Source organism: Poecilia latipinna, unplaced genomic scaffold (genome assembly GCF_001443285.1).
Source record: "Poecilia latipinna isolate Pla-1442-1.1 unplaced genomic scaffold, P_latipinna-1.0 Scaffold3278, whole genome shotgun sequence".
Lineage (NCBI taxonomy): Eukaryota > Metazoa > Chordata > Actinopteri > Cyprinodontiformes > Poeciliidae > Poecilia > Poecilia latipinna.
In genome coordinates, this window is record NW_015115894.1 from 42,243 (window position 1) to 51,436 (window position 9,194).

The 9,194-nt window shown below is 38.5% G+C and overlaps 1 protein-coding gene across 1 annotated transcript; it reads left to right on the top strand.

The window, feature by feature from the left end:
- The first annotated feature begins 530 nt into the window (after nt 1–530).
- LOC106940555 (uncharacterized) lies at nt 531–8,888 on the top strand. The gene is made up of 8 exons (XM_015023332.1): nt 531–1,151; nt 4,442–4,554; nt 4,885–4,988; nt 5,519–5,693; nt 5,766–5,874; nt 6,229–6,314; nt 7,092–7,162; nt 7,273–8,888. The coding sequence occupies exons 1-8, from the start codon at nt 699–701 to the stop codon at nt 8,475–8,477; spliced, it is 2,316 nt and encodes a 771-aa protein (XP_014878818.1). The 5' UTR covers nt 531–698; the 3' UTR covers nt 8,478–8,888.
- The last annotated feature ends 306 nt before the right edge of the window (nt 8,889–9,194 follow it).

Genomic DNA, 9,194 nt, shown 5'->3' on the forward strand with positions numbered 1-9,194 from the left:
TTTTTCACTTCTGTAGAAAGTTGAATCAACAGATGACCACATTTGCTTGTCACTTCTGTGGAGTTTATTTCAGAAGACAGCGTAGTTTATGGATGAAATGTAGCTGCTATTCTCATATCAAATGGGAAAATCTGTGAATTTGGCTACATATCAGTTTGAGGAGCTGTTTGTTTCTCATATGTTAAGTTATTTGTGTTCTTTTTAGCTCCACTCGCCACCGAAGGTATTTGTGTTTAGGGCTTTTTCCCAAACTTCAAGATGCGTTTTTTTAATGACTTACTTTTAATACTTTACATTATTGTCAGACAGGATGTCACCATGACAACCCTGTTAGTGGTTAATAATCAACATCTCTGTTCTGTGACTATTATGAGACAATGCCTGATTTTATTTTTCATCCACTTCTGCTTTCAGGAAGTTTTGCATTCCTCCGCCTTCTAAATGATTATTTAGGTTATTTCTGCTACAAATATTCATTTAAAGGGAACAAACGGATTGAAAATCCAATCCAAAAGAATGCGAGAAGAAGAAAATCAAATCTTCACAACAGTTAGGGGGGGCAGCTATGTGTAGAGCAGAGCCAATCAGCCTGCAGCAGGTGTGATAATGAAGCTGGCAGGTGAGCTGTGACATCAGATCCACGGGTTTTCCTGCCGGGTTCCACTTTTCTCGGGTTTTGCTCTTCCTGTTGTCTGGTCATGTCGGCTTTTCTCTGGCTTCTCTGGAGGCTGTTTCATGTCACACTTGGAGGCCCGGTTCTCCATCCGACGTCGTCAGAGGAGATGATGCCTGCTATGAACAGCGTCCCCATCCCTTCATCCTACCGCCTGCCAGTTTTCCTGCACGCATCGATGCCGCTGGTTCCACCGGAGCTGTTCCGACCAGTTCCGTACGGAGGGCCTCTGCCCGCCGGGCTGGCCGGGCTGCTCGTCCCCCCGCTGCGCCAACATAAGAGCATCCCGGATAAGGTGGCACGCGCTGTGGAGGCTTGGTGCGGCACAGAGAAAGTGTCAGTCCGCGTGGACCGCTTCCTGCTGCGTGCCTGGAACGTGCCATCCCTGTTCCGGATAGGCTCGTGCACACCGAGCGAAGTGACATCCCGGTACTTGTACTTCCAGTACGGACTGCTGGAGTGTGGCGGAAAAGTTCAGGTTCGAACACTCATCTTACTGTGAACTGATATGTTTGTGAAAGAGCAAAAATACTAGAGAAAGTGATTAAACCAAACATGTCCTTATCTACACTCAAAGAAATGAATCTTTGACCTAACATAAGTTTATTTTTCCAACAGGTGATACATAATTGTATTTCAGATGAAAGCAAACAAAGATATAGTAATCTGACATTATAACCATATGTTTATCTAAGATCGAATTAACCCAACTATATCAAATCACTTGACAAGACAAATTAGTTGAACTAACTAGACTGTTAGTCTAACTAAGCAAACGCTCATTCAGTGAACTTATTTTGCATTTGTTCACTAAATATAAGCAAATTATGTAACTTTAACAACTAAAATTTGCTTTCCATCAACTGATGTTTTTTAATTCAACAATTTTTCCCCCTATATTAACTAAATTCAAGTTTGTCAACAGGTTCCACACACAATGATGAAATGAGTCTAATGTAATTTTGTTAATGTCTTTATTTAACACCAAAGACTTAAAACATAAGATAATTTTAACCAAGTTAAAAAATACCAAAACTCTTTTTCTCTAAAACACAATATCAGTTTGGCACCTTTCCGATACGGGTTTAGATGAGATCTGTCACCTATTTGGGGAAATAACAGATTCAAACCACAGGGTTTAGAATATGACTTAAGTAAAATAGGGGACCTTTATAGTGAAGGAGTCTTGATGTCCTTTGAACAACTGGTAAACAAATACAGTCTGACCCAAAAGCACCTGAAGTACTTAAAGAGTAGAAGCTTTGTTACTGCTGAACCTCCACTCTCTACTATAGAGAATAAAGTCATTTACCAACAGAGTAGAGGCCTACTTTCCCAATTTTATATTTTTCTTTTAGCTTTGGAAGAAAATATTCTCATATTTACAAGCATGAAAAACAGAAATCCCTGAGAATGAATGGAATAACTCATGTCTATCGGCTCAAACGCAAAATATTAACATAAGGTTTAGATTACTACAATACAAATGGTTATTTAGAATGTATATCACTCCTGTAAAACTTTACCATTTCAATTCAAATATTCCTGATGTGTATGTTAAATGTAATATAGATGAGAGTATACTCTTTTCCATTACATGTGGCAATGCATGGAGCTTCAAACTTTATAGAAGGTTATCATGTTCATGATTGAACAGGATGTTCCAGAGGACAGTAAACTTTCCTCTGCACATTTTTCCAGATGGATTTAAAGGACCTACAAAGAGAAAGAAGCTTGTGAGTTTTTGCTTCTTGCAGGCTAAACATTTGATTGCTCTGAAGTGGAGGAATACAGAAAGACCAAAGACAAATGAATAGATCAAACTATTGAACAACATGGCAATGGAAAACTGACTTGTATAACAAAAGGAAAGCTTGACGACTTAAAAGATATTTGGTTTCCTTCCTACATCTAGTCAAACACTGTGACATGTAAGCTTAATTTTTCTTCTTTTTTTTGTGTGCAGATAGTGAGTCCTGGGGTTGTTTTTTGGGGTTGGTGGAGGAATTGCACTTAATTTTTTTCTTCTTTTTTTTCATGTTTTTTTTTTGTAAGAAAATTCTAATAAAAATATTTAACTGTAAGGACATGCTCAAAAGTCATGGAAACAGAAAGCTCATACTACTTAAATATTTGTTGGTTCTCCCCCCTGGCACCAGGATTCTGTATTCAGTTACCTGGTCCTGCAGCAACTTAAATATTAAGTTCGCCTTGAGCAGACTTGAGCCCATCACTACACCTACATTGGTGCAGCATTCTACCAAAATTAGCCTTCATAAAGGGATTATATTAATTCTGGTACAGGCAACGCTCTTTAAAGTAACTTCCAAACAGACCATTTTAAGTGAAAGGTGAGATTAAGAAAAAGGAAAAAAAAAGCAACAGATTTTGGCTCGACACAGATCGTGAGTCGCTCTACCTCGATCCTGCAGACAGATTCATCCCTGCTGAGATGAGACCAGCTGTGTCATCTGCAAATTTAACAAGAGTGCTACTTTGGTGCACTGAGTCATGTGTGTACAGAGTGAAGAGCAGAGGGCTCAGCACACAAAGTACTTCATATAGCGAAGTAAATGGCATTACTTCATTGTTAAGTTGAAGCAAAAAGTAGTCAGCCAAAACATTCTTAAGAAGGTGACTGAAATGCTGACTGAAACATCTGATTGTAGAGAAAATTCTCTCCATGGGCTTTGGGTTTGGCATGTTTGCTCATTAAATCAGCTACTGGTTCATTTGGCAGGTTCCAGGTCCTGCTTGAAAATAACATTTGTCAGCAGAGTGAAGCATAAACTGCACAGCGCTGAATTTGGAGTTGGTGAAATGACAGCCTGCGGGTCACATTGTTCTCCAAATATAGTGGACCTAAAGTAACCTCTCCACTCTGCTGCAGAGTCTGGGGCATTGATTTCCATCTTACTGGAGCATTCTATAATAGTCTTGTTTTTCTAGAAAAAGCTGAAGAGCTCGTTAGCTGTTTCTTACACTATTGATGCTGTCTCTGGATTAAGAGTGGCTTTAAAAAACGACTGCAACAATTTTAGTTCATGTACTGGAAAGTCATTGAAACACCGACTGCAGCTGCAGTAGGCATCTTGTAAAACTTCATCAAACTCTTGAATAGGTTGTGTTTCACAAAGAAAACACAACCTTTGCTCTCCAATCACACTCTTTCTTCCACTAAACATTTTATGAACATGTTTGGATGGCTCTGAACAGACGGCTTCCTAAGCATTAACTTTTTCCATCTTCTGCTCACTGTTGTAGCTATCTTTGATTTTCTGCTAAAACATTGATGACATTTCTTTCCATAATTGCATAGACCAACTTACATGAAGTCCTTTTCAGTTGGCCTAATAAATAGTTTTCAATTTAAAGCACAAAATTAACATGTCTGCATAATGAATGTGTCAGTTTCATGCTTTGAATTGATTTCTTAAAGATTACGTATTGATTACTTCAGTAATACCCAAGACACTAAAATACACTTAAATGAGCTACATGTTAGTTTGCAGTTCTATGGTTGCATTGATATGAATTATAATCCATTTCTAAAACGATTAATTTTTATTTAGTTTAGCATATTAGTTGTTCCAGTTTTCAACTCAAAGTAATATTGGAATATTACAAAACTTAAAAATTCTTCAAAACCAAAGACCCCACATGTCACAAACCTCTATTCTTCTGTGGCATTTTCTCCTGCTTGTTTTGTTGACTGGATACAAAATGTGTTGTGTAAAAATCTTAAGGTCTTTTTTTATTTCTTTCCAGGTTTCTGGTGGTCAGCTGGTGTATTCTTACCTGTTGAACTACACTCCTCCCTCACAAGGCTATGTCATTAGAGTTTTTCCAATTAATCTTCCTATCCACTGCTATTATAACAGGTAATTATTGATAACTACAATTTTTGTTGAACTCTTAGAAAGCTACATTAAGGAAACAGAAGTGGAAAAACACTTTTCCAAACCACAAAGTAGTTCATGATTAATGATCAGTTCAATGAAGAACAAGTATCTTAATTCAGCTCAGTTTTATTTGTACAAAGAACCAAAACACTGTAGCAATCATAAATATCCAGTTATAAGCAAGGACATGGCTCAAATCATGTTATGATGTGTTAAAGATGCTGTTGCATAATGAGCTGATTTTAAACAAACTTCTTATTTATTTCCCATTTGTCATTCTGACATGATATGAACCTTCTTGTGCTTCAGGTTTCATTACTCTTACAAAGTTGGTTATAGACCACAAGTCCAACACACAACTTTTCTGAGGAGTATCAAGAGTAAACTAACTTTCAGCCTTACTGTCTGTAATGGTGGGTATCTTTTATCTTCAGAATTTTGCTTTCAGATTTTTTTTATTTCTGAGATTATTTTGAAAGGAATTTAAAGTAAGTTGCAGATTTTGTTAACTACTAAAATGTACATTTAAAGTCTGTCTTCAAAAGGTGTATCTCACTGGCCAAAAAGTGAAGCACTTATAGGAGAAAATATTTGCTTGGGAAGAGAATTCTTTACCCTTTACTCCCTGTGGGATCATGGGAACGGGCTAAAACTCTTCCTATTGGTTCCAGTATTGGGCCTCTGGTCCAGTCTAGCTCTGTTCTGGAGATGCCAGCTCTTTGTAAATATCATTTTGTTCCCTTTTGCTGGTTGGCATGTGTACAATTACATCTAAATTGAATAACTTCTTCTGTGTGCTTTCTTTTGGTGAATAGATGTCTAAGCTTTCAGATTCACATGTCTGTGCAAAAATCCTAATTTAATATGTTTACTTAAGCTGAAATATGTCTGCCAAATGATCTGAGATATGTGTAAATTGAAAATTGTCTTCTGTTTGTATTAGCCCAGTGGGAGCCCCTTTCTCCAGGTCATACGTTCTATTTAGGAGAGCAAGTTTATTTTTTGGCTCAAGCGGGAACTCTGTTGGCTGGAGAGAGGCTTTATGTGGATTCCTGTCAAGCCACAAGTTCTGAAGATCCAAGCAGCTTGCCTAAAGTGGATATCATCACCAATTACGGGTATGCACCAGCCAACATACACATACTGTGGCATTTGCTTGGCTATTTCCTGATTTTAGTTTATCGTTGCAGTTGCATGACAGACAGCAGGAGGGAGGGCAGCAGTTCTCAGTTCCTGTCAGGAGGTGGCAGTGTGGTGAAGTTCTCAGTGGATGCCTTTCTGTTTAGAGGAGTCTCACAAGTAAGGTTCACAGTTTGTTTAATGTATTGACTTCTCCAGGTCAATTCTCTGAGGAAATGAAAGGAGCAGGAGAAAATGTCACTAAGTACACACAGAGGTGTGGAATTAAAAATAGCCTTTTTCCTGATGAAACACCTTCTGAAATCAATGGGTGGAAACTTTAAAACTTGGATTTCTAAAGAGCATGCTTTTACACTTGTAAAGCTTTGAATGAGTACCATAGGCTTCAGTTCTCGTCTGGAACATGTAGATGTTTGCATAGAATCTAGCAGCGTCATCGGCAGCCATCTTGGAGAATCCCATGCTTTCTGTCCTCCTGAGAAGGTTCATGGTTTCCACCCACATTGTCTGCAGGTGCAGCACCTCCACTGTACACTGTCAGTCGGTCTGAGCACTTCAAGCATCGCAAAGTCCTGTAACTTCAACAAGGCAACTGGCAGGTTAGTGACTTTGAAGAAAATTACAATTAATCTAATTTTATATATATATATATATATATATATATATATATATACTGACAGTGACAATTTTGCTAATAGTTAAAAATTGCTTTAGTATGTCTATTGATCTAATGTATGACATGGGACCACAGTACTGAACTGAACATCAGACGTTCAATACTTATTCATTGGTGGTTTGATTTTCTTGGATTTGAGCCTTCTCTTGAACACTGAAGCTAGACAGAAAAAAAATATTGAACCCAATTATTTATAATATGTTGAAGTTGTGCCTTTCGCTATCAATTCAACCTGGAGAGACTCGCACAGAAAAAGCTGCAGTTAGAAAGTTTTGATGATGAGTAACCCTAACCCTAACCCTCGTCTACCGATTTGAATTTAAGCCTAGGCTTTCATAATGTTTGGAAATTGGTAAGACGATGGTAGCTACAGTGGTAGCTTGGCCTGCAATCGGCAGGTTGCTGGTTCGAGCCCTGCTCCACCCTCTGTTGTGTATGCTGGGCCACTGGAGTCATGTTACTGTTTTAATTTTGTAAGTTGTATTGAAAGATTCATGTGAACCTCCGACTGTAGTGTTTCCAAGCAGAACATTTTTATTGTGACATGACCTGTTAAATCATCTGCAACAACGTGGCAGCAGACATGTTGTCTGTTCATTGTTTCCACAATGAAATTCAGAAAAAGTATTTTGTCACCATATTTCACTGAGTAAAATATACTTAACATACTAATGAACAGAATTTTCTGTTTGATATGTAGGTGGGAAGAAATGTTGACTTCCCCCACAGTGTGTTCCTGCTGTGATTCTGTGTGCACTGACACAGACATGTGTAAGTTTGCAAATTATGATTTATGATATTGAATCATTCCTCTACCATTTATTGAATGAGACCCATGACCTTATATCTTTGAGTTTATTTGGTTGTCTTCTTTCCCACAGCTGTGAAGAACCATGTCAGAAGTTCAGGCTGGCTTGTTGATCAAAAGTTGGAGAAGCCTACTGCAAGACAGAGATCTTTTGAAGCTGAGGAAAGAGAATATTTGGATCAAAAAGTGACCAATAAAGACAATGTGGAAGATAGTCGGGCTTTTCCACAGGACAGAAGTGGTTTTAAAGATGAAAAGTCTGTTGCTGGCAGAATAGAATGGAGACAGGTGGTGATCCTGGGACAGGAAAAGGCAGAAGAGCAGACTGAGAAAAAAGCCAGGAACCTGAAAAATGAAGACGGTGAGCTGAAAATGCTTCCAACACACATGTCAGATGAAGCTAGATCACACAATGAAACTGCTCAGGCTGGGGAGGAGGGGTTAGATTTTAGAAATTCTGTGTCTAGGTTAGCCATTGTCAATAAAAGCTCAGATGCTTCAGGTACACAAGAAAATGGTAGTTATGGCATAGAGTATAATCCAAGCACTCAAAGTTCTTCTGGTAATGTTTCTTCTTCTGAAGATGCCATCACTACTCGTTGTCCACATAGTCACAGTGTTAGTTGTACGAATGCTTATAGTGCCTCCCACAAGGAAAAACATAATTATAATGAGGGACATGGCGCAATATCTAGTGCTGTTGGTATTGAGGAGTTTAGCTCTGTTAATGTCAGAAATAGTTCTGTTAGATTGTCACCTCAGGTTATACCTGAGGTGGATTTAGACTTGTGGTCAAAATGGGTCAAATGTGTTGATAAATCGGCTCTGACCACAACTCGCCACACACCAGTCCGAGCAACAGAATCTGTAAGCGGTAATGGATTGGATGGAGATGCTGATCTACTGGTCAAAGGGTTACCGACAGGACACACTCATCTACGTTTGCTCAGGAACCTGATTTGTAATGATGGGAAGTTGGATGTTACTTCTGGCTCTACAGACCAAACTCTTCCTCAGACTCTACTACCAGCTGAAGGAAAGTTAAAAGATTCTGGCACCAGAACAACACTTCCTAGTTTTGGTTCTGTTTCCATTAAATCAGAGCAAACTCATGATCTCGACCCCAAGCATTCTGCCATGGTAACGGTGACTACTTCCTTTCAGGACTCTAACAGCAGTCCTTTGATTGACAAAGGCTGGGCTGAGGTGGTGCCAGAATGGGTTGTGCAACATTTGGCTTTTCTTGTGCAAAAAACAACTCGGGTTGTAAAGAATTAGTCACAGACTTGTTCACCAGTCCTATCATTGCCACAGAGTTTTTAGGTATCATGTTGACAAATAAAACTTCTACACGAAAGGAAAAGTTAGGTTGTCATTTTAGGATAAATATTTAACTGTGTAGAAGCCTTGGTTTGAGAGAACCTTGTTACCAGTCAGTCTTATCTAGACTTTGGAATATTGCATTAAAGCAGTCTGAGTCCATAAATGTTTCTTCTTTCTGGAGCCCATATCTCAGTTAGTGAAATTCCTTAACTGAGATACGAGACTATAAAGTAAAACTTGTGGTAGCCTTTCATAAAACAACTTTCTTGGAACTGGACTCAACAGAGTAACTGGAGAAATAAGACATTTACTAGCTGTATGACTGGACAAAATGTTGATTAAATTTCAAGCTGATCGGTCCCTACCAGAGTTTGACTGATTTATTTGTGTTTAAATGCTTTGTATTCATAAAGAAAGTTGACTCTGTCATGGTTCTGTTTGAAGAACTGTAATACCAAACAGTTCTCCATCCAGACTGCATAATTCTGACTTAAGCACTCTATAAGCCTCAGTGAGAGAGTTTTGGATATGCAAGGTATAAATATAGTTAGACATGATTGTTTGAGGCCAAATCCCAAATGCAGTTTTGTTATGACGACTAGTTTGTTAAAAAGAACCAAGACAGAAATCACAAGAGGTATGGTGGTTTCTTCTTAAGGGATTTTTTGTGCA